The 27,421-nt window shown below is 36.1% G+C and overlaps 1 protein-coding gene across 3 annotated transcripts in view; it reads left to right on the plus strand.

The window, feature by feature from the left end:
* The window catches only part of dhrsx (dehydrogenase/reductase (SDR family) X-linked), a 95,056-nt gene extending 83,539 nt beyond the window's left edge, over positions 1 to 11,517 (plus strand). For 2 of the 3 annotated variants that reach the window (XM_051704427.1, XM_051704426.1), the window contains one exon: positions 9,365 to 11,517. In XM_051704427.1, the coding sequence (XP_051560387.1) occupies positions 9,365 to 9,547 (183 nt within the window). In that variant the 3' untranslated portion in view covers positions 9,548 to 11,517. The remainder of the gene's footprint in view (positions 1 to 9,364) is intronic. The other variant, XR_007897881.1, reaches the window with a different exon arrangement.
* Positions 11,518 to 27,421: the final 15,904 nt, after the last annotated feature.

Here is a 27,421-nt window from a genome sequence, read left to right on the forward strand (position 1 = left end):
GCCCACACTGCCAAAAGCACCAAAAGTTAGTTAAATGACCATGGTGTTGGTGTGCTTGACTGGCCAGCAAACTCACCAGACCTGAACCCCATAGAGAATCTATGGGGTATTGTCAAGAGGAAAATGAGAAACAAGAGACCAAAAAATGCAGATGAGCTGAAGGCCACTGTCAAAGAAACCTGGGCTTCCATACCACCTCAGCAGTGCCACAAACTGATCACCTCCATGCCACGCCGAATTGAGGCAGTAATTAAAGCAAAAGGAGCCCCTACCAAGTATTGAGTACATATACAGTAAATGAACATAATTTCCAGAAGGCCAACAATTCACTATAAATGTTTTTTTTTATTGGTCTTATGATGTATTCTAATTTTTTGAGATAGTGAATTGGTGGGTTTTTGTTAAATGTGAGCCAAAATCATCACAATTAAAAGGACCAAAGACTTAAACTACTTCAGTCTGTGTGCATTGAACTTATTTAATACACAAGTTTCACAATTTGAGTTGAATTACTGAAATAAATGAACTTTTCCACAACATTCTAATTTATTGAGATGCACCTGTATATATATATTGTTGAAGTCAGAAGTTTACATACACTTAGGTTGAAGTCATTAAAACTCATTTTTTAACAACTCCACTGATTTAATATTAGCAAACTATAGTTTTGGCAAGTCGTTTAGGACATCTACTTTGTGCATGACACAAGTCATTTTTCCAATAATTGTTTACAGACAGATTGTTTCACTTTGAATTGACAATATCACAATTCCAGTGGGTCAGTAGTTTACATACACTAAGTTAACTGAGCCTTTAAGCAGCTTGGAAAATTCCAGAAAATGATGTCAAGCCTTTAGACAGTTAGTTTCTGATAAGAGGTGTACTGAATTGGAGGTGTACCTGTGGATGTATTTTAAGGCCTACCTTCAAACTCAGTGCCTCTTTGCTTGACATCATGGGAAAATCAAAGGAAATCAGCCAAGACCTCAGAAAAAAAAATTGTGGACCTCCACAAATCTGGTTCATCCTTAAGAGCAATTTCCAAATGCCTGAAGGTACCACATTTATCTGTACAAACAATAGTACGCAAGTATAATGGGACCACGCAGCCATCATACAGCTCAGGAAGGAGACGTAGTCTGTCTCCTAGAGAGTTTGGTCCAGTTCTATCTGGAGGATTGGACCAAAATTCCAGCAACTTATTGTGAGAAGCATGTGGAAGGCTACCCAAAATATTTGACCCAAGTTAAACAATTTAAAGGCAATGCTACCAAATACTAACAAAGTGTATGTACATTTCTGACCCACTGGGAATGTAATGAAAGAAATAAAAGCTGTAATAAATCATTCTCTCTACTCTCTAGTGACATTTCACATTCTTAAAATAAAGTAGTGATCCCAACTGACCTAAGACAGGGAATGTTTTCTATGATTAAATGTCAGGAATTGTGAAAAACTGAATTTAAATGTATTTGGCAAAGGTGTATGTAAACTTCTGACTTCAACTATATATATATATATATATATGTGTATGCACATGTGTATTAGTGCTTATGTGATTAAAAAAGTTTAACACGTTAATTTTTCTTAATCGAGATTAACACATTTACCGTTAATACAGCATTAACCAACACTTCTGGGGAGGGTGGAACCTTTGTAATGTGTCCACCCGGAGGCATCACGCTGACGGACACACCACAAACATGTACGAAAAAGCCTATATGGGACCTATGTAAGGTACGTTTTAATTACCACAGGAGCACGTCAAGTCATATCTATGACCAAAAAGAAGAATGAGACGTTTTTGTCTGCAAGCATGGAGTTCAAAGCGGCGTTTAACGCTGCCGTTAATGCCCTGACACAAATAATGAACACAGCTTCACGGTTGCTGTAGGAAAGCGGATAGCCACCATCTACCGGCTGATTAATATTGTGGAGGATGAGAGTTTAAGAGATTTAATGCCCATTGCAATTAATATGCAACCTATGTGGTTACTAGTTCTTTCAATAAGTCAAACTCCCAATTAGACTTTGGGAAATGTTTGTTTCTTGAATTGGTGCTATTTTACAGCATTTCTATTTTTATACTGTGGAAGGCTTTATTTGTTAATAAACCATCATATTGTTACATATTGTTTTGTTCTCTATGCTAAAATGGAAATAAATGCATTTTGACAGGACAATAAGTATATAAAGTGTCAAGTTTAAGCATTTTTTAACTACAAAAATTAAGAGATTAATCGTGATGAAAACAAAATTATCCAATGACAGCACTAATCTCTCTCTCTGTCTCTCTCTCTCTCTATATATATATATATATTAAACCCCCGATTATCAGTCTTCCTTGATTAATGGGTCTTTTCTCTGATTTGGCAACTAAAACAGCCATTTTGCTCCTAAATATTCAAGTTTAGGAGCCAATGGTTCCAAATTAATCTTTTTTTTGTCTGGAGCCCTGTTTTTTCGGGAGTGCACATGTGATGCCTTAAAATGTGGCTTCCTTAGGCAGCTCGCTAGGTTTTGGAACAAAGCAACAGTGTGCCTGTGTAACATGCTTTAGAGTGACTGACAATAGCTGCTATTCAAGCTGCACTGCGGAATGACAATCCTTTATGATAAACCTACCCTCCCCAATATGTTGCAAGAAGACATTGTGACAGCACAGTGTATCCCAGGAGACACTGTTTTCACTCTTTCTTTTCTTCTTCTCCATCTGTCTGTCTCACCCAATCTCTTGAAATTCATCTTGAAATCTAAAGGCTCTGAGCCACCATGTCAGGGTGAACAATAATTGGATTTGACTTGTCTCTTTGCTTTAAAGGTGTGTGTGTGTGTGTGTGTGTGTGTGTGTGTGGGTGGGTGGGTTTGGGTGGTTTACAAGGACTTTTTTTTTTAGGTTACAAACTGGTAATTACAAGGGTATTATGCTATAAATGTGGTTGATGAGGACATTTCTAGTGTCCCCATAATTTAAATCACTTAAAAAACATATTAAACAATGTTTTTTTGGAAGTTTTTTTGTGAGGGTTAGGTTTAGGGGTAGGGTTAGGGGATAAAATCTATAGATCGTTCAGTATAAAAATCATTATGTCTATGGAGAGTCCTTATAAGGATAGCCACACCAACGTGTGCGTGTGTGTGTGTGTGTGTGTGTGTGTGTGTGTTAATCAGAGGTGATTATTTCATCTTCTTTAAGAATATTTGTAACACCTCTTGAATTACAGATCAGTGGAAGAAAATAGAAGCAAGAAATTGCACAAAATATACAGTGGGGTTCAGAAGTCTTTCAAGTCCACACTGAAAATTATTAAAAATGTAATTTAAACCTGTAAACAAACACAAAGTTTTATGATAAAAAAATAAATTAAAAAAACATAAAACATTTTGATGAAAATACTCTGTAATGTACTTGTATACTTGGGTTCAAATCCCGGACAAGCCCCCAATAATGATCATCTTGGAGTTGTAATTTTATTGGGGGCTCGTCTGGTATCTGAACACCCCCCTCCCCCCCAGCATACACAAATTTGTGAAATTGATTCAAGCTAATCCCGATTTGCTTCCTTTGAAGCACATAATATGCTCTTTGGAACAATCTCAGATCATGCTAGGATAACATGGATCCTCAGGTTTTGCACAAACTTGTAGAGTGCATGCCAGCTCGAGTGCAAAAATGGGGCATACTAAATACTTAATTTCGTGTGCATTTTTTGTTAATTTTAATTCAACTTGTCAATCAAATTGTTTTGCTGATGATTTCATTCAGTTAAAAAACTGTATTTAATCCAAAATAGAAGCATTATCTGTTTAAATGGTTTTAGACCTTTGGACCCCATTGTTCCAAAGTCTACATACTATACTTAATAGGTAGATGTAGCATTATTCATTATACACTGCCTATACAAAAACAGATGAAATCTGTTTTAGCTCAGTGCAGTGCTGAGAAACTGTCGACCGATATATCACAAAGGCCAATAAATCGGCCGGTATTTGGTATGATTAAATTATCTGCGCATCGGCCTGATAAATGTTCCCGTTTGGCCAATTAGTTGTTTAGGCACAATGGCACAGAGAATCATATGGTAGCATGTGAAGGAGCAGTCTGAGAGATGTAAATTACCAATCACAGTTCGTTTCTCTCTCATTTATAAGGACCCGCATATTAGAGCCGTGACAGACGCGTATATGCTCATTATGTTAAAGTGCTCTCCCTGTAAACAGCCTTGTCTAATGATAAAAAGGCAAATAACAATCAAACTTAAATCATATACCATCTGCAAATATGCAGATATCTCATTTAAACATATTTAATTCTGTTTAATTTAATTCTCCCTCTCTCTCTTCTCAACAGTTCCCTGTAATTGTTAACTGCTTTGTCTAATGATAAAGAGGCAAAAATCAATGAAAGTTTTATCACCCTCTGCAACTATGCAGAAATCCAGCATTATATTTCTGTTGAATGCTCATATGTCTTCCTTTGAATGCTGTATTAATAGCCTGGACCAAAACTATGTCCCTCTGGTTCACAAATGTTGCGTGATGATGAGTCTGAGACACTCCAAGCAGGCATTCCAGACAGTGTAAACTAGAAGTCGTCTGTAGATTGATGCTATTTATTTTATTTTATTTTTTTGTGTGCAAAAATTACTAAAATGGGAAGACTAAACAGAAACGAGGAGAAACTGCCATACTGCCATCTAAAACACAAAATTAAATTTTTACTTTTACAAAGTTGAAGTTTCATATGCAATTTAGAGTAAATATAATGCTAAATAAAAGTTTTTTTTTGGGGTTTTTTTTTTTGCCAGTTTATTTATATGTAATTTACATAAATTGTGTGATATATCATCATTATATAGGCCATCCTGCTCTCTGGATATCGTATTGGGCATTAAAAAACCCATAGCGGTCGACCTTTAGTGCTGAGTTTCTGCCTCATTCCTGACCCCTTACCAACAGAATTTTCACACATGCAACCTGATAAATTGCAGTAAAATTGTTGAATTCCTTATACTGCTACATGTACCACATTGGTTTTTCACACATGCAACATTTTCCTTCTTTTTGATGTTTTAAGTCCATTCACACATCAGCACCAATATGCCATTAAACTCTGAGATGTAGTTAGTTATCTTATCAATCGACAAATTCCTTCATCCACTTGGATGAAGAGAAGTGCTTTGAGGCTGGATTACACTTCACCACCTCTAAAATATGAACAGAATCTAAAAATACTAGGTATCACACACTTACTAATGTTAATGAATAGAACCGTATTGTACAGTGATAACAAAATAAAACAATAACAAAATATATATGTTTGTGTTAAAATACTCAAAATAACGAACATGTTTTTTTTGTTTTGTTTTTTTCAACTTTTGAGGGAACTGGTCCTATTTTCAACATAATGTGGACATCATATTTATCAGCACACATATCAAACTTTTGTTTTAAAGCCACATATCAAACGAAACTAGAGACAATACTCTTAAGAACCAAACAGGTTTCAATCAGAACTTAGGTTTCATACCAGTGGCACTTTTGTTGGTGCTGTGCCAGTAGTAGCTCTTCCTGGAAATCAACGTCACGCTGTTGTATCACGTGACGCGGTGCGCCAAAAAGTTTAACCCTTCAATGAGAGTGTAGAGTCTTGGTTTTAATTCATTTAAATTATGCAATGCGCCTGTCGCGATTATTAAATAACCATCTGATCACGGTTATTTGATCTAACTGCGGTTGTCTCAAATAACCACTGTTAGATCAAATAACCGTGATTATTGGGCATTCAAATTCCATTCAAATGTAAATGCCCAAATAATGGAATTTTAAGCTAATTTACTGTATAAATGCCATGAACGGTGCGTTTGTGTGTCATTCAGTTGAATTCCGCGTCCGAGCATCACTGAGCTGCACCGCGGATGTCAACCAGCTCCCGTCCTGAAGAGCGCTTGAAATGCTGATGCTGCATGCGCTTTAAGCAGAGGCTCGAGCCAAACACCCGCGAAAATATAAACAAACAAGTATAAACTTTGATAGTGAACACAGAGTGCTCCGGTTTCACTTTAAACGATCGTGTAAAGGCAAATGTTCCTGGTTCATACATGCAGTGACAAAGAGGAAAAGACGTGCGCTTACTCTATTTCTGTGGAGTGATGAAATAATTAAACGAAATCTCAAAGGTTTTGTTTCATGAAAAATAAGTGTGTATGGGTGTAATCAGAGCATTAAAATAATGTGTGAAAGTGAATAAATTTGGAAAGAAATATTTTACTATTGCATAATATAAAAAAATATATAAATATAATAGTATATATACTGTATATATAATATTTGATTAAAAAATTATAAAATATATGAGTTCAAAAAACAAGTGTAAATTTCAAATGTATCAAAACTAAAGTTGGCCAAAAAGAGAGACATATTTTAATTATTAGGAATATTTTGATATTTATTTTGTGTCATTCTTACGTTTTTTTAAAGCCTTAAAAAGAAATCAGTTTATCATTATTTTATTTATAGCCTATATTTGAAGTTAAATAGGTAAAAATGTGTTCTTATGGTGTATGAAGCACACATGCAGAAAAAAGCACACCTAAAAAAGTATGACAGTTTATATGACAATTAATTGTGAAAGCCCTTAATGAGACAGTTAATCATCACAGCCTTAAAACAGGCAATTAATCGTTATAATTGCAATTATTTGTTTGAATTGTCATCCAAATTTCATAATCGTGACAGCCCTAGCGTATAGTGAAGCCAAAATACAACGTCCACACATGTGGACACAGGATCGCACGAGGTTAAACATAGTAATAATAAAAACCTTGAAATATCAGGGAATATTAAAACTGTGTTTACCATGTGTGGAAGAGACATAACAAATTGTGAAGTGAATATTAATTTCTCCAGTAATGTTCTGTTCTAAAATGCTCTTTTTTTTCATCAGCTTGATATTTGATTGTTTTGAAAAATAATAACAATCTAAATATGAAAACCAAAACTTGCTCACAAACCAAAGTACTTTCTCTGATTTGTGAACAAATATTTATTTATAAATTATTATTATTATTGTTATTATTTTCTTTCCAAAAAATGTATTGGTCTAACCGGTTAACACATTTTTTTGAATGATTCATTGGCAAATTGGTCTTAATTTGAATGGTTTTGAGAAATCCTTATCGAGTCACAAAATAATCACAAAAAACTGGAAAGGTCATGGAAAAGTCAATGGAAATTCACTTGTCAAAAAGTGTGGCAACCCTGTAAACAGTATAAAAAGATATTGCATCTTTCAGTACCACAACTGTTGCTGTATATTTCCTCTTCAGCGTGAAATCCCTGTATGGCCCAAAACCAACAGCTTTAAGAGGAAAGCTATTCTCACACTCTTTGTGCTGGATTGATTCAGCTCAGATAACTTGTGGCTCTTGTAGTTTAATCCAAATTCCCTCAGATGGAATAGATCTGTGGCAGAGAAAAACAGTGCTCAGCCCCAATTGCCTGGCCTCAAAGAGAGCCTTTTGAAGTGCAGAATCTGGCACTGGTCTTAGAGAAGAGCGGCTGTCCTGTGTAATTGAACCATCTGGAGGTCATAGTCCAACTGACCGTCTGCATATAAATCTCACCGACTGTGCAAAGTAACTTTAATATCTTCCCACGTGGAAGTAAGCCATACCATTTGTAATTTGAGTGATCATTTTAATAATTAACATTGGCAGTTGGACAGCATAAGGTGAGTAAACATATGGCAAAAGTAATGTGAAGAAGTGTACAGATACAATATTATTGTTTGCAGCCAGTTGCACAGTATTTACTAAGTGCCAATTACCAGAGTTTGTAGCTAAGGATACATGTCAAGTACTAGGATTAGACGTGCCAAGAAGAACACTAGAGCACAAATTGAAGAATGCTACAACTGCAAACACACACAAGGAGCAAATGTTGCAATGCTTGTCATGTACTAGGACAAGTGAAGTCAACAAGTCTAGCAGAAATTATAAATGCATTCGTTGGAGTGGGTGATAAGTACCTCTGTCGCATCTATGGTAGGGAATGCATGTTCTACATTCACTTTACATTTTGAAAGAAAATGAAGAAGAGCTTAATAAAGAGCTGCATTCTCCATGGTGTGGAACTGACCCTCCACTAAGCCCCGTTCCCCATAGTTACTGTTGCTAACACCGTCAACTTTTCCTACCTGCACCTGTTTCCTACCTATGGAGAGAGAACCGATTGCACTGAGTAAAATTCAGCACCTCAGAAACTATTAAAATACATGTTTATCAACCAAGCATTAATATTTCAGCCTGATCTCAGTAATATACATAGCTATGTGTACTATTTAATATTTGTAACATTAAACGTACATGTTTTTATATTTGAATAGACACTAAAACGTACAATAAGGACATTTGAAAGCATCTAAAACGTAAAATTGTTAATGTTTTTACAGCTTTAGAAACGTAAAATACTGACAAATCCATTACAACTATATTTGAATATGCGAATAAAAGTAATCTGTAAAACTCCAGTGGTTAAATCCATGTCTACAGAAGCATTATTATAGCTGAGGGTGAGAAACAGATCAATATTTAAGTCCTTTTTTAATCTACATTTTCACTTCCACATTCTGGTATGGAGTTCACTTTCACATTTAGCCACCTACTGGTTGGGGCTGGTCAAAGCTTGAGATTTATAGGAAAAAAGAACTAAAATATTGATCTGTTTCTCACCCTCACCTATTATATAGCTTCTGAAGACATGGTTTTAACCACTGGAGTCTTATGGATTACTTGTATGCTGCCTTTATGTGCTTTTTGGACCTTCTGAGTTCTGGTCACCATTCACTTGCATTGAATGGACCTGCAGAGCTGTGACATTCTCATAAAAATCTTTGTTTGTGTTCAGCAGAAGAAAGAAAGTCATACACATCTGGGATGGCATGAGGGCAAGTAAAAGATGAGAGAATTTAGATTTTTGGGTGAACTGTTCCTTAAACAGATTACATGTCAAAAGACTTAGCTTGGACCAGATAAAATGTTCAAAGGATCTTTTAGCTTGCTTCATGTAGAGTTTCATTACTGAACTTAGAACCAAACCAAAAATATTCAAGTATTTCACAATGAAAAGTTTTCCATATATTGCCCACCCCTAGGCATTTTTAAACAGTGATTTTATTCTTGGATTTTAGAAGATCATTACCCTCGTTTTGTATATATATATATATATATATATATATATATATATATATATATATATATATATATATATATATAATGCCATCTAATATGTCATCTCTGATTTAAAACTACCGACCTTCCCTGCAGCTGTGTTGACTTCATGTCTGATTGCTGTCCATTCACAGACGCCTGCAGAAGGAGCATCCACGGCCATCTACGCTGCAGCTGCCTCCGAGCTGGAGGGGATTGGAGGACTGTATCTGTACAACGGTCGTAAGACAGAGTCTTCAGCGATTTCTTATGATGAGCGGCTGCAAACCAGGCTATGGAAAGAGAGCTGTGCTCTAGTGGGCCTCCAACAGGCCTGAGAGAACATTGCACCAGCAATAATCTTTTTGTTGGCATTCCATGCTGATCTCTCAGTAAGACTTGGTCCTTTACCTCATCTTATAGTTCATACAGCATCCCTCTGAAGAGCATTTCAACCTCAGGTTATCAAGACAGTGCTCCTAGTTGCCAAATTTTCACTCTCATCTTATTACCGTTATATTGTTCGTTTGTGTGAGGAGCACTTTGGTTGGTGGTTCCACAAGTTCTCAGAGATTCTGTAGAATCAAGAAAATGACCAACTTATCTGTCATGCACACTAACACGTGCAACATTTTAAAAATGCTAATCCCTGTTCTGGAACTCCTCTTCACTTGGAATCTTTCTCAACAAACCTTTCCTGAACCAAGCAAATAATACTTGTGATTTTTACTAATAATCTGCTATCATGAACTCTGCTAAGCCTTTTTGGCTGCTTAATGAATCTGTACCATTGCAATGACAGTTCCGCTGATTTTCCTTTGGATTTCATCAAAACAGACTAAAGCCAATCAAAGGATGAAAGGATTGCATGTGAAATCTTAAGCTCTCTGTACAGGGCAAATATCAGCCTGTCTCTGTTGATTCCCTGTTTCCACACTGGGATTTTGCTTCTCTCTTTGTTAGTATAGTTGTGTATCTTCTATGGCTTCTCCTTTGGGTTATCCATCCATCATTCAGTGTCATTACTCGCTCTGCCTTCCGCATCTAATGGTCTAAACACAAACTGAAGAAGGACTAAGGGGGGAAACCTCTGTCTGGCTAAGCCCTTTATTTTTCATTCCTCCACTGTGCAATTTCAAATGGTGTTTAAAATCTTCTAGAAAAGAGATTGCTTCCTTGTTGCCTGGTGCCTCACCATTGTCCACCTTTTTTTCTCCCCTGGGGATATTTTATCCTACTGTTCTGTTTGTGATTGTGATGTGTTCAGAATTTGTAATTCTAATGTCTTACCAGTCTGTAATAATGTAGTTTTAGCGTTTTCATTTTAATCTTGCTTCTGAGAAGACCTCAGTTAAATAAAACATTTGAAAAATGTGCGCAGATTTTATAACTCAAAAAGAAGAATTTCCTTTTTCTTTTCAGTTGTTGAGTGTTAGCGTATAAGAAAATAAATATCTATTCTTTAAATATATTTGAGGTCTTCGTGCAATAGCCAACCACTTATTGATTCTTTTTGAAAGTTTTCTAACAGGAGATGTTGCTCCCTGAATATTAATGAAAGTACTGTAAAATAATTTCTGGAGTTGCTTTTTACCCAATGGTGTCTGTAACAACAGGTGTTGTCACAAGTTTGGATGCTTTGGATGAAGTGCTACTTTGACCTGTTATCTTATTTAAATGTACTGGTGTCAAAATGTGCTTGTTGTTTGTGTTTTTTGTGACATCATTCATGCAGTTGTTCTGACCAAATGCATTCCCAGACAGCTATACATTTTTATGTCTCCCAGCTAGTTCTGTTCTTTTTCTCTGTTGCAAAAAGAACATGATATGATGCTTTTGAGGGAGAGAGAGACAAATATTCACCCATTTTTATTGCTTTTGAAAAATTTGCTTTTATTTTTTAGTTTACCACAAAGAACTGTAATTATGCCCTAATCAGACCAAGCGCTGTTGTATTATAATGTATTTAGATTTATAGGAAGTGTAATTAACTTCGCACAGATTATAATGATCCAGTAGATTAATTATATTGTTGTGGAACTGAGAAATAAATTAATAACACTATTTGGAACCACAAAATGGTTGATGATAAATGAATCAAGAATTGGTCTCAGTATAAAATGCGCAAAGCGGATTGTGCATAGCTCCTTAGCCACATGCACTGTGAATGAGCCCAATGTTTCTGTCATTTGTGTGTGTTTGTGTTTGAGAGAGAGAAAAGAGTGTAGTATTATCCTGCCCTTCAGAATAGAAAGTGAATGAGTTTCTCTTTTGAGGCACTTGTCTAAATAAAAAAATAAAAAACTGATATTCATGTTGCAGTGTCTGTTTTTCTCTTCTTTAAATGTTCTACAAATGAAGCACAAATAAAAACATGGGATGTGGAATCTAATTTATATTGTATGTGTCTTTAAAATTGTGCAAGGCTGGTTAGTTGACGTTTCAAAGACACAGAGCAGTATCCATACAATCTGCATGCTCTGTTAATTGGAATAGATTGAAATGGTTACATTTATCCTTTATTAAAGTGTTCCAGGAAATGCATTGAAAATGATTTTATTCTCACTAATACTTCCTCAAGTTCAGTCATGCATATTTACATGTATCTTGTGGCATTTGGTGTGTTCATTTTATATATCTGAAGTCATAGGTGTAAGTTTTGCTTTTCTAAAATATGTAATTTGAAGGCGACAGAACCGTCATTGTTGTGACCTGAAATCCACCACTGGAGTGGATGACTCATGTGAAATTATTCTGTCATTAATGCCGTAAGCAGTGAGTGAGGCATATCCAACTGAAGCACATCCTAGCACAAACTCTCAAACACACGCAAAAATATGTAAAACTTACGTCACTCATATTTGTCTTGTCATTAATGTACATCAGTGTATATCACTGTACCTATTATACTATTCAGGCATTAAAGTGAGGTTCGGCAATTAGTTTGGACTAAGCTCGTAGTAAATACGTAAATACTTTACATGCAATATTTTACTATAAGTGTAGACAAACGAAGTCCATATTTTACTCTCCGTGGCAACGAGCTTACAGCTAACTAGCTAACCATGTAGCTACTTTCATTGCGTGTAAACATGTATTCACTAGGGATGTGGGCTACTACTACTTTGACTGTCGTTTAAACGGAAGTTTTGTAACCGACTAGTCGACTAGTCTAAAGAGAAACCAACCTTCAGAAAACAGAAAAATAAAAATAAATAAAAAATTAAGCGACCCATTTAAAATACTTAATCTATTCCAAATCTGATGCTAAATTCTGCTGAAAAGGGGCATTTATCTGCGACGTGCTCGCCTTGAATTATGATCATTGTACATTAAATATAGAACATGACACGCATTCACTGAATCAACATTAGCGAATATTTAATAGACATATTTATTGAAAACAATTAAATGAATAGTGCAGGATCAATGGAACAGCCCTAAAAGCCTGTTCTAAACGGAAATCACCAAGTAAATGTTACTTAACATATTAAAACAGTCAGGACATTTTTTTTTTAAATAATTAACAGGTAGACTAAGCCAAATCTACGAGAGAGAAAAAATGCACTGAATAGTTGCGCTTTTTTCACGAGGTGCAGTCGTGCATCAGCCATTGATCTAATATGACAGCTGTTCGGTAAAGAACGTTAACCAATAACAGTTACGATGTAAAAAAAAAAAAAAAAAAAAAAAAAAAAGTAGCTATAGGATAGAAAAATTAGGCCTGTGATGTAGCCTACTATAAACTTAATGTATTCTAAACATGACTTGCACACAGAATAAAAGATAGTTTAAAACATTAAGCAGCTGACACCTCGTTGAAAATAGCCTTCTTAATCAGCAGATTAAAAAAATGGCATACCTAGTCTAAAACTGTTAGGCTACTTACTCAAAAGCAAAAACATTTTGATGAGTAAAATTAACACATCGACATGGTCCGGTGAAAGACGTGACTTGACTCACCTGAGGTGGCTATCCCGCGCTTGAAAAAGCCCGCTCAACAGAAAAATAACATCCAAGCACGCACAGCTGTAAAGAAGGCTCAAATGTGAAAACATCCTTAGGGACTTTCAAACATTTGAAAAGCCGATTCCCGCACCACCAAAGTGATTTCATAACTACTTTGGTGAGTTTACTTGTCTAGCAAGAGGATATTTTCCTGCACGCGCCGCGATTGAGAGAGGGAAAAAGCACGCGCAGCCTGAGGTGAAATTAAACTCCGTATCTGCTCCAGATATCCTCTTTCTTTTCTTTCTTTTTTCTTTTTTCTTTTTTTTTTAATAATATTTGTATTATTAATTCTATTTAAAATATGTAACATTAATATGACAGTAATTTAAGTGCAGCCTCTGTAAAAATATAAAGCCAAACGTAAATGTGTAAAAATGATTATCAGTTTAATGGGAGTAAATATTAACCGACTAGTAATTCCAGTGTCGACTAGCAGCATCAGAACCGTTTAGTCGACTAGTATCACCAAACCCTAGTATTCACCAAACTGTTTTGTTCAGGATTCACAGTTTGGTACCCCCTTCATCCGAACAATTGCAGTCGTTGCATTTACAAAATATAATATTTAAAAGTCTGGTTTTCCAGACATTAAAAAAGGATACGTAATAAAAGTAGATTTAATAATTAGTATATTTGCCCTGTGTAAATAATAATATATAGGAACTGTATCTAAAATAAATGAGGGGTGATGAATACTAATACAACAGGCTGGAAAAAATAGACATTTATTCGTTTTAATATCCTATATATATATTTTGAATGTGTTGAAACTTGACACCGGGCGACGCACCCTAAAAACAGCACCGTTAGATCGGTTTCATGCTGAAAATCCGCTTAAAGGTACGTTGTTGTTTCTCTCTCTCTCTCTCTCTCTCTCTCTCTCTCTCTCTCTCTCTCGTAAATGAGTGTAAATGCCAACATCATCATATATGTGGAAAGGACTGATGCCTGTCAACCAAAACATGAGCTCATTGATGTCATTAAATGACATAAAAATGACTTTTTTATTCCATCAGTTACTCCTGATCGGAACCTGCCATATATATTTAGTTTATACGTAGGGTTACGTCCTACATAAATGTAATGGTGCAACGCTCAAATATTAAGTAGAGCGTAAAATGTGACTTAGTGCCCATTTATGCCACAACTAGGCTAAGTTGTAACGTACGTATAGCTGGTGCAACCGGCCCCTGATGTTTATTTAGCTATTTATTTTATTTTAATTTATTCTTTATTTAAATGGTCTGCATTTGACTGATACTAAACAGTAATACTGATGTTTATTTAGCTATTTATTTATTTATTTATTTTAATGGTCAGCATTTGACCGATACTAAACAGTACTGATGTTTATTTAGCTATTTATTTTATTTGAATTTATTATTTATTTTAATGGTCAGCATTTGACTGATACTAAACATACAGTACTGATTTTTTTATTTATTTGATTTATTCTTTATTTAAATGGCCAGCAATTGACTGATACTAAACAGTACTGATGTTTATTTAGCTATTTATTGTATTTTTATTTATTCTTTATTTTCTCAGTGTTCATTTCTAGAATTTGTTGACAATGTATAATAATAATGTCAAATGTTCTTTGATAAAAATATTTGTTTAAGAAGCAGCCTTCTGAGTACCTTTGCATAGTCATATCAGTGCAAAATCGGTGAAAAATCCACATATGTCCCCTGAGAAAACCTTCCTTGTACCCGCCACAGATTTTTGTGTGAGTTATCGTACAAATCCTACTTATCCACTACAGCCTAAGGACACACGGACTAACTGTGTTACTAGAAATGGCCTTTCTCTGCTAAATACTCTGCTGAAGAGACTAGCATTGCTGGTCACCAGCTTATTTTGGGTGCTGGTCCCCCTGCAACAAATGCTGGTGTGCTGGTGACCCTACCAGGCTTTTAAACTAGCTTAACCAGCTTTATAAGACTGTGTTGGTCAACCAGCTTCAGCAGCTAGGCTTTGCTTGTAAAAAGCATGGCTATGTTGGTTCCCCAGCAAGACTAGCAACAAACCAGCATAAACCAGCCTAGACCATCATGGGAATTGCATGTTGGTTATGCTGGCCTTTGAAGCAGGGTAAAATCTGCTTTCTTACATGTCTAGTTAGAATAAAATAGTAATTTAAACAACATCCATGTTAACCATTTCTCTTTCATTTTATGGATATTTAGGAGATAGGTTTAGAATTGTGGTTGGGCTTCGGGTCAGGGTTGGGGGTTACACAACATTAGGTGCTTTTCCACCACAGTTCCGAATAATTCTGTGCACAGTGAGTAACTGTTCAGTTAACATTTCCTCTTGAGCATGGTTTGGTACGGTATGATTACAAACTGTTCCCAACTTGTATTTCTCAACACGGTAAGCTAACCATACTAAGGTCAGGGAAACACGCTGGTGTAATGGCTGTAGTGAAGTGGTGATTCACGACTGGTCACTTTCCCAGTCAGTCCTTTCTAATCCTGAATTCACGGCACTATAGTGGAGAAAGAAACCATTACTTTGCCAGCAAGCCCGGGTCAGTGTAGAACAGCATGGTTAGCAACAGTAACTGCTCGACCCCATTGTAATAAAAACTATCCCATCCAAACCAGTCATTATACATATTTAACAAGAGTCTACGGACTCTTACCTCACAAGTGAAGATGCAGTGCACTAAGCAATTATTCATACTCTTATTCCAATTCTCTTATTTTACTGAAGAACAAAGTCTAGGCTATGCTAATATAGTGTTTTCTGTGATATTTTATTTCAAAGCACTCAAATGAAAATGCTTTATAATTATTTTAATGCGACTGTTGTACGTTCGAAAATATACATTTTGGGTTTCATTTTTTGGGAAGGTTCAGTGAGGTCAGGCACTGATGTTGAACGATGGGCCAATCGAGTTCTTCCAAACTAGACTCCGTAAATTATTTCTTTACAGAGCTCGCTTTTTGCACAAGGGAGTTGTCATGTTGTGACAGAAAGGGTTTGTGGCCAAACTGTTGCCACAAAGTTTGAAGCACTTAATTTTCTAGAATGTCATTGAAAGTTGTAGCATTAAGATTTGTAGTCACTGGAATTAAGGGCCCCAGCCAAACCTGATAATTGTTCACATATTTTTGGTCACGTAGTTTATAGAAGCAACATAAGCCACTTTTACACCTATTGGACCAAACGGTTCCAGTAGCATTTCCACTTGAGCACAGTTTGGCACTGCATGATTACAAACAGTTCTTAGCCTGTATTTCTCAGCACGGTTAGCTAATCATACTTAACCGTGATGGTGGTATGACTTTAGTTCGTGGCAACTCACGATTGTCAATTTGCTAATGCCGAGGTTACTCATTTGTTTCTAGTTTGCTGGCAAGGTTCGCTATGGTGAGGTTAATAAAAATTAATAAAACAATAAAAAAAATTGTGGATGTTTGGTGTATTTTCATGATTTTATGATGATGGTTTAACTAGTATAGTGCGTTACTTTTCTACATGCCTTCATCAGGGAGGCAGATTATGCTAGCTAGCTCATTAAAACTCATATAATCATTACATTACTAAATATTGATAATATTTTGTCAATAAATGTCCTTTTAAGCTAGTCTGGGAACTTTTTCTTTTCTGTGTGTTCATGTTTGGTGGCATGCACAACCCCTCAGCATATGATGGTAAACCTCTCACCTTTTTCTCTTTGCTTTCCTTTTTGCGACAAGGGACATGTAATTCCTGTGCATTAGCAGAGTGAAAATCAGGATGAAAAGCAGTCCTAAAAACTGGAATATGCGATCATCCTCCATAGCATACTCCCTCCAATGTTTTCCTCTCATGTCATTGCCAACTGATGTATTTGAAACCTACATTCAAGCACCACAGTGGAAAAAGAAACAGTAACGGATCAGCATGGAACGGCATGGTTTCTATCAAGAACCGTTCAACCCTATGATGGGAAAGAGGCTCATGTCTCATGACAACTTGTAATAATTCATACAAGATGGTGAAATCTTAAGATATCATACGACTTGGCTCGGACGGAAAAAGTACAACTCTTATTCCCATAGAGAACAGCCAATCAACAAACAAAATTTTAAATCAACAGGCATCACATTTTTGCTAGCCTCCTATCCAACACTTTAAGGAAAGAAAAAATCTGTGAGCAAATTTAGTTGCTCATTACTCATTTTTTTGCAGTAAAATTGACTGATAGTATCTCATCCCCAACCCCAATGTCTTCTTTTTTTCTGTGGTACACAAGTTATTTTCTTTTTTTAAAATTAGGGTTAGGTTTAGGGTTTGGGTCAGTAGCGAATTTAGGCATGGGCGACGTTGCAGTTGCCCAGGGTGGCATCTTGCGGGGGGTGGCACGAGGCACCCACACAGCAAATCTGGGTTCAGATGAGTGACTAATGGCTTACAGAGCAGATCAGTGTCCTTGTGATGTAATCCGTAACACTACTACAGAGGAATCTTAATGATATATATATATATATATATATATATATATATATATATATATATATATATATATATATACACTATATTGCCAAAAGTATTCGCTCATCTGCCTTTAGACGCATATGAACTTAAGTGACATCCCATTCTTAATCCATAGGGTTTAATATGACGTCGGCCCACCCTTTGCAGCTATAACAGCTTCAACTCTACTGGGAAGGCTTTCTACAAGTTTTAGGAGTGTGTTTATGGGAATTTTTGACCATTCTTCCAGAAGCGCATTTGTGAGGTCAGACACTGATGTTGGACGAGAAGGCCTGGCTCGCAGTCTTCGCTCTAATTCATCCCAAAGGTGCTCTATCGGGTTGAGGTCAGGACTCTGTGCAGGCCAGTCAAGTTCTTCCACACCAAACTCGCTCATCCATGTCTTTATGGACCTTGCTTTGTGCACTGGGGTGCAGTCATGTTGGAACAGGAAGGGGCCATCCCCAAACTGTTCCCACAAAATTGGGAGCATGGAATTGTCCAAAATCTCTTGGTATGCTGAAGCATTCAGAGTTCCTTTCACTGGAACTAAGGGGCCAAGCCCAGCTCCTGAAAAACAACCCCACACCATAATCCCCCCTCCACCAAACTTCACAGTTGGCACAATGCAGTCAGACAAGTACCATTCTCCTGGCAACCGCCAAACTCAGACTCGTCCATCAGATTGCCAGATGGAGAAGCGTGATTCGTCACTCCAGAGAACGCGTCTCCACTGCTCTAGAGTCCAGTGGCGGCGTGCTTTACACCACTGCATCCGACTTTGCATTGCACTTGGTGATGTATGGCTTGGATGCAGCTGCTCGGTCATGGAAACCCATTCCATGAAGCTCTCTACGCACTGTTCTTGAGCTAATCTGAAGGCCACATGAACTTTGGAGGTCTGTAGCGATTGACTCTGCAGAAAGTTGGCGACCTCACCGCACTATGCGCCTCAGCATCCGCTGACCCTGCTCTGACATTTTACGTGGCCTACCACTTCGTGGCTGAGTTGCTGTCATTCCCAATCGCTTCCACTTTGTTATAATATCACTGACAGTTGACTGTGGAATATTTAGTAGCAAGGAAATTTCACGACTGGACTTGTTGCACAGGTGGCATCCTATCACAGTACCACACTGGAATTCACTGAGCTCCTGAGAGCGGCCCATTCTTTCACAAATGTTTGTAGAAGCAGTCTGCATGCCTAGGTGCTTCATTTTATACACCTGTGGCCATGGAAGTGATTGGAACACCTGAATTCAATTATTTGGATGGGTGAGCGAATACTTTTGGCAATATAGTGTATATATATACTGGTGGCCAAAGTTTTGGAATAATGTACAGATTTTGCTCTTATGGAAAGAAATTGGTACTTTTATTCACCAAAGTGGCATTCAACTGATCACAATGTATAGTCAGGATATTAATAATGTAAAAAATTACTATTACAAAAAAAACTACTTCAAAGAGTTCTCATCAAAAAATCCTCCACGTGCAGCAATGACAGCTTTGCAGATCCTTGGCATTCTAGCTGTTAGTTTGTCCAGATACTCGGGTGACATTCCACCCCACATTTCCTGTAGCACTTGCCATAGATGTGGCTGTCTTGTCAGGCACTTCTCACGCACCTTACAGTCTAGCTGATCCCACAAATGCTCAATGGGGTTAAGATCCATAACATTCTTTTCCAATTATCTGTTGTCCAATGTCTGTTTCTTTGCCCACTCTAACCTTTTCTTTTTGTGTTTCTGTTTCAAAAGTGGCTTTTTCTTTGCAATTCTTCCCATAAGGCCTGTACCCCTGAGTCTTCTCTTTACTGTTGTACATGAAACTGGTGTTGAGCGGGTAGAATTCAATGAAGCTGTGAGCTGAGGACATGTGAGGCGTCTATTTCTCAAACTAGAGACTCTGATGTACTTATCCTCTTGTTTAGTTGTACATCTGGCCTTCCACACCTCTTTCTGTCCTTGTTAGAGCCAGTTGTCCTTTGTCTTTGAAGACTGTAGTGTACACCTTTGTATGAAATCTTCAGTTGTTTTTGGCAATTTCAAGCATTGTATGGCCTTCTTTCCTCAAAACAATTATTGACTGATGAGTTTCTAGAGAAAGCGGTTTCTTTTTTTTGTTGCCATTTTTGACCTAATATTGACCTGAAGACATGCCAGTCTATTGCATACTGTGGCATCTCAAAAACAAACAGAAAGACAATGTTAAGCTTCATTTAATGAACCAAATAGCTTTCAGCTGTGGTTGATATAATGGCAAGTGATTTTCTAGTACCAAATTAGCAATTTAGCATGATTACTCAAGGATAAGGTGTTGGAGTGATGGCTGCTGGAAATGTGGCCTGTCTAGATTTGATCAAAAATGACTTTTTTCAACTAGTGATGGTGCTGTTTTTTTCATCAGTAATGTCCTGACTATACTTTGTGATCAGTTGAATGCCACTTTGGTGAATTAAAATACCAATTTCCTTCCGAAACAGCAAAATCTGTACAGTATTCCAAACTTTTGGCAGCCAGTGTATATACTAATATATATATATATATATATATATATATATATATATATATATATATATATATATATATATATACTCACTGAACACTTTATTAGGAACACCTTTACACCTTCTTATTCATGCGATTATCTAATCAGCCAATCGTGTGGCAGCAGTGCAATGCATAAAATCATGCGGATATGGGTCAGGAGCTTCAATTAATGTTCACATCAACCATCAGAATGGGGAAAAATGTGATCTTAGTTATTTCGACCGTGGTATGATAGATGGTGCCAGACGGGCTGGTTTGAGTATTTCTGTAACTACTGATCTACTGGGATTTTCATGTGCAACAGTCTCTAGGGTTTACTCAGAATGGTGCAAAAAACAAAAAACATTCAGTGCGCGGCAGTTCTGTGGACAGAATTTCCTTGTTGATGAGAGATCAACAGAGAATGGCCAGACTGGTTCGAGCTGACAGAAAGGTTAGGGTAACTCAGATAACCCCTCTGTACAATTGTAGTGAGCAGAATAGCAACTCAGAATGCACAACACATCAAACCATGAGGAGGATGGGCTAAAACCAGGGAATAAAATAAACTTTTTTTTGCCCACCAGCCACAGTGGCGGATGAATGCCAAATTTCACCAGCCACTTAAATTTTTTACCTGCCACTTTGATTTTATCATTCATATATATATATATATATATATACAGTACTGTGCAAAAGTTTTAGGCACTTGATGTTGCATAGTGAGGATATCTTCAAAAATAATCCCATAAGTAGTTTTTATTCATTAATTAACGTCATAAGTCCAGTAAACATAACAAATTTTAATGGAGCTTCCAAACTAGAATCTGTTTTTAGACACAGTACAGGTGACATTTTTAATGACACTTCTCAGGTCCACAGGGTCAGTGTTCACCAGAACTGTCCTTTTTCATTTCCACATGGCAATAATTTTATGTGCCTCTTCATGTCTAATAAGTGAAAATATTTAACAAGTGTTTATTAATAGCTGCGTAATACTAGGGTTTAGTGTTGATTACATTCTGATGCACAGAAATACTGAAGCTGTTTTGAGTTATCTAGTTTAGCCATATACAATAAACAGAATATGTTGCATTAATACTTGTGTGTTGTATTAATTTCTCATTGTTGTGTACGATTACAAAAGCACAGTTTTTATTGGTCTGTCGCAGTATGCAGCATTGCAGAAATAGGCATTTTCTGTCTTCAAGACCTTGTGCATTGTATGAATCTATGAATGCTAAGTTTTTATTTTTTGTTTGTTTGTTTTTTTTTTTACCATACATTTCAAGCTGCTTTATAAATAAAGGGAATAAAAAAAAAAAAAAAGGCATACCAGGTCTGATGTAAGTTTAGAAAAAATGCTTTAGGCTTTTATTACTGTGGTTGTTCACCCTGCACGTGAGCTCTCAGATTAACAATATTGCTGTAATAAGTGGTTTTCATAATGAAAATGTGAGGAGACAAGGTAGTCTAAGTGGAACTGTATTTTGCCCCCTCAGGGCTTTCTTGTTGCAGTAAGGGGAGAAGGAGAGACTGCAGAGAGAGAGAGAGAGAGACAGATGTGCTCAGAATCGTGATTAGTAGACTTGCTTTTCCCTCAGGCTTGTTGTACCCCAGGTCAGATGTTAAATACATATTACGGTTTTTCTCAATTGCTTAGACAATCCAATCCATTCTGTTAGCCAAATATCCTAAACCAGTTTGTTTGACTCTTTCCATGTAATGAGTGTCCAAAGATGAGATCCATGCAATCCATTTGTCATTGAATAATGCCACTTTTAATATTCTTGTCTGTTCTTTACAGTCAGTTGTGGATCAAAAACAACAAAAAATAAACATTTAATTCTAATCAGTCATAGCACGAATGCATTTTAAAAAGTCATGCAACTCCACTCTTGTTAATATGCTCTCAACCAAAACACATTGAGACGAGACAGTCGCTAAACTACCACTATTCTTAAAGAGACTGTTCCCTTTTAAAATTTGTTCTACAAATCAATGTGAATACTTGGAAATGGTAGAAATTATGCATGTAAACAATAAACATATAACAATATTTACAGTGTATATATACAAAATAGAGACAGTATATTTATGGATGGACAGGAATACATGAATTTGTACATTTAAAAAAGCGAAAAAACAATATAAGAAAAATTGTAATTACGTGATTTACCTAGTTAGAAGGTCCCCAGTATATTTAACAGCATTAGCTGATAGCGAATTACTTTCATATGTAAATTAGACATTATAACTAAATTATGCCCAATTGAATTGGAATCTAATCGAATTCGGAATCGAATTGAGAGCTTGTGAATTGGAATCAACTCGAAACGGGAAATCTGTATCAGTACCCAGGCCTAGTATTTTTAGTTGTATATGCACTAAATCAATGAACCAATGAATCAATTGCTTTTGTTAATATAGCAGACACATTTACTGTTTTTGAAAAACTGCAAACATATTTTTGTTGCTTCCATACAATTCGCAAAACTTTACACATGGCTCTCAGTGCTCCAGCACATTTCACATTGTCAATACACTTGCTTCAAATCTAGAATCATGAGAGTCTAAAACTAAATAAGCTAAAAACATGACACATCAGTGCATAAACGTTGAACCATTATTCTACTCCCTTTTCCTCATTGTCTAAAATTTTTATTTTCACGATTGCGCAAGAAAGAGCACAAGAGAGGAAGAGGTAGAAGAAGATGAAGAGGAAGACAGAAAAATACTAGATAAGTTATATATGGAATGATGTGTCTTGCCCTTGTTCTGCAAGGGGTCCTTCATCTCCATATCACAAATGTACCATACAACACAGCACTGCTTTTAGAATTCCTAGTATAAGCATCTATTCCAACCCCCCGAGGAACAGCATATAAGAACATACTATCTATGTTGTTAAAGTATATAGGGCAAAGCCAGCTTCCACTATTTACAGTAGTGCACATACAAGAATGTTTTACCCCCTATCCTCCAAGATTACATTACCTCCACCATGTTCCCCATTCCTAAATCCAAATGAGCAGTTTTTCCACCTGCCAATGGAAAATGTTTTTCAGTATTTTTCAATTGGATACACACTATGACTGAATCAATACTGCATGACAAAATACTGTTTCTGCAAAACTGTAAACACATTCTTGTTGCTTCCACACAGGTTGCAGTTGTTTTTTTGTTTTTTTGTTGTTGTTTTTTGGCAAAACTCCACACATCTCTCAATGCTCTAGTCTGCCACACTTATCAGTGTGAACACACTTGACTTAAAGGAATATTCTGAGTTCAATACAAGTTAAGCTCAATCTACAGCATTTGTGGCATAATATATGGAAGTGAATGGGGGCCAATTTCTGAGCGTTAAAATACTCACTGTTTCAAAATTACAGCCACAAGACATAAACAATATGTATGTAAACATGACTTTAGTGTGATAAAATCACTTATTAACCTTTTCTGTGTAAAGTTATTGGCAATTTTACTTTTAACTTTGTTACCATGACCATGTAATGTCAACAAACCCTAAAATGACTGTAAAAAATGACAATTTAAACAGCTTTACAGCTCAAAAAATACATAAGTTTTAACAGAAGAATTAATGCAAGTGCTTATATAAAATCATAAGCTTCACATTTCTGTGTTTAAACCCTCCAAAAATTGGCCTCATTCACTTTCATTGTCCCCATTCACTTCCATTGTAAGTGCCTCCACTGTAACCTCGATTTTTGCTTTTTTTAAAGAAAATTATTTTTATTGTTATCAACATTATGCCAGAAATGCTGTCGATTGAGCTGAACTTGTATTGAACCCGGAAAATTCCTTTAGATCTAAAATCACCGGTCACTTTGGAAAAACACAATATAGAAAACATCTCACTTGTGAAAACATTTGACTGTTTTCCTCATTGTCTCAAATATATAAATGACATCCAAGTGCTGATTGAAATGCCATAAATGAAAGAGTAAAGAGCACAGTAATGAATAATGACTATCAGATGAGGAATATATCCAATGTAATGATGTGTCTTGCTCCTGGTCTGCAAGGAGACCGTCATCACCATTACACCTGGACCATACCATTCACAGTACTTATAATACACAGTAAATATAATATTTTACACAAAATGCTCATAAATTCCATTAAATATGTGTTCAGAAGAGTCGTATATTAAAATGGAGTGTTTGTTATGGATCATTTTTGAAGGATGCATATAGATTGCATGTGTGGAGTTTGACCACGTTTTGGTGCACATGCGAGGAATGGGTATGTAAATTTAGAATTAATCATATCTCATTTAATGATTTATAGCCCAGTGTGTTTTCCGATTGAGTGAAAATGTGTAATGAGAATTTTATTGTTTAAACTGTTATACATGTCCATAAAGACATTGTTAAAAATGCATGAAATTATTTGAGTGATTTAAGCATGTGTTAAATGCATAAAATGATGTGAATGATATAAGCATGTATTAAGGTGATGTATGCTGAAGCATGTGGGTAGGCTAATCCCCTGTTTGAATTTTCATTTGGCATTAGCCTCTACCGTATTTAATTTTTGTATTTCATTGTACCGTATTTCATTTTTTTTTATTTTCTTTATTCTTTTATTTATACCATATATATATATATATATATATGGTTCCATCGGCCGCTATTTTTTTAACAGCCGTCAGATTAAACCGGGCAAAAATATTTTTTGGGATTATTTTCAACCCACTGGCTTCACATCATTTAAACTTTTACTGTCAGATGTTAGAATGACATTCATCAAATATCTTTGAGATGTTTATGATTTAGAATGTATGTGAATCTGCTCTTTTTAAAATGTTTATTAGATGTTTGTCTGTAATAAGAACGTAGCATCTTGGAAACTTATCCATGCTTACTGGGTTTGTAACCATTTCTATGATTTTTTTTTTTTTTTGTGCACTAATATTTTATAAGCATATGTATGACTGAGAAATGATAACAGGCTTCTAAGGAGGTATGGACGCCTTAAAACTGAAATTAGGTTTCTCAAAGACAGATGAGTGGAGGGAACTCATCTGAACATATCCAGCTTCAGGGTATTGATATATCACAACATCCAAACCATTCATGCAGGAAGAGTTCCCATTAGTGACACTGTGTACATTTTCTTCAGCAGTGCATATCATATGAATTTCTGCTTGATAATTGATAATGTCCTAAAAATGCCTCATCTATTTCACTTCAATTTCCCATAGGCAAATTCAGTCAGAAACAAATAAATCAAATGCACATTAATTTCCATCAAAGCGTCCATTGAATGCATACCAATTATAACCACTCTTTACCCCAAGAACATATGGCTCAACCTTCTTTCAGCCTTCTAACAAACCCAAATGTACTGAATTTAAACATTAATGTCATCAACAAATCCCTGAAATGAATTGTTCAGATGTTTGTAGCTGAATGACAGAAGGAGCAATGAATGTAATCAATATGGCCGCTTTTGTGGTAAGGCTGCTTTCAGTTACATTCCAGATTAATTCTGTCAGGGTCCTGACAGCATTTGTTTAGGTTGAGAGTTGAGACAGCTTGGGTTGCGCTGACCAAGAATCAGAATAGAAGGTCACAGTGCTACAAGAATATGTCCCTTAAGCATACAGTTTCTAAACCTACAATTTACTGATCAGTTATGCTGGAGGCAATTCTGACATGTAAAAATCAAGCAACTCTTTACTCATCATTATACAGTGCTGTGAAAAAGTATTTTCCTGATTTCTTACATTTTTGTGTATTTATCATACTAAATTGTTTTAGATCTTCAAATGAGATATATATCAAATATATATATTTTTTTTATCCAAGATGTATCTGAGTTTCTTTCTTCATCAAAACAGAATTTAAGATTTTTAGGATTTCATTTCAGGCCTCCTCCTTTAAACAATGCAAGTGAATGTACTCCAAAATGCATATTAAGGGTGCATCAAAATAATCCACACGACTCCAATCAACAAATAAAGTTCTTCTGAACCCAAACGATTGATTATTTTTAGAATCAAAACAATACTTATATACTTTTTAACTACAAATGTTCGCTTCCGTACATCTGTGACGCGTGCTCATGAGAGGGATGACGTAAGCTCGTTGGTAAGGTCACGCGTCACATGGAGGAGGAGGCGACGACTTTTACATCAAAGTGAAGGAGATGTTCATTTGTAAGGAGAAACGCTTGGATTTTGTGTTCAAGTAAAGGTAAGTTAATGTATTTATTATAAATCTGTGTTGTTGATACTAGGTCATTGTTTCTGGTAAGTCTGAGGCAATGGAGTGGTGATCTGGCAATCATGTCCTTCTTGTGTCCCTCTGTTTTATGGATCTAACGTTAGGGCGCAGTGTCTGTTTAAAAAAAAATATATGAAGGAATGTAGACTGCCATTTCTATGTTACATTTGCCTGGTGCATTCAGGTTAAGATTGTTGTCTTTGGTGGTCAGATTAGTTAATTGCTGCTGTCCATTCCAGTGGTTCTGAACTGTGGGAAGAGTGACGAGTGAGGCCTATAATGTTGAAACTAGTAACTGGCAATCTTTTCAGTTTCTTTTTGTTGTATGTCAAAACAAGCTCTTCTGGCACTATGGTTCATTGTATGTTTTAATGGGCATAAACATGCTCGGCTCAATATATGTCTTTAATTTGTGTGATATGAGCAATTATTAATGTCCTGAATTTAAAACAATTTGGTCATGAAGTTCGCCACTGTGAAAATTGTTTCCATTGACTGGTTAGCTCTAAGGCAAAAATTTACATCAATAACATTTTTGCGACATTACACACCCATATTTTGGCAAATCCCAAAAAATTCAACCTGAACTCTTAACTCGCATCTGCGTATTGGTCATTCCTGGGATTCGGTAACATTTCAACTTGGATTTGTTTGGGTTTTTTTTTTTTTTCAACTACATTTGAATAATTGTCTGAATACTCCAGAATATTAGGCGCACATTAAATCTCCAACAAATAATATTTTCCCATCTCAGGCATCAAGTTCCTTTTATTATTTATGTATTATTTCCCGCTTGGAATTTGAAGCATCATGTCTGGAGGAAACCAGGCCACGCCCATCACCTGCGCAATACCATCCCAACGTTGAAGTATGGTGGTGGTAGCATCATGCTACCATGATATCCTTAATAAAAACCTGGTTCAGAGCGCTCAGGACCTCAGATTGGGCCAAA

This window comes from Myxocyprinus asiaticus, chromosome 8, assembly GCF_019703515.2.
Source record: "Myxocyprinus asiaticus isolate MX2 ecotype Aquarium Trade chromosome 8, UBuf_Myxa_2, whole genome shotgun sequence".
Taxonomy (NCBI): Eukaryota; Metazoa; Chordata; class Actinopteri; order Cypriniformes; family Catostomidae; genus Myxocyprinus; species Myxocyprinus asiaticus.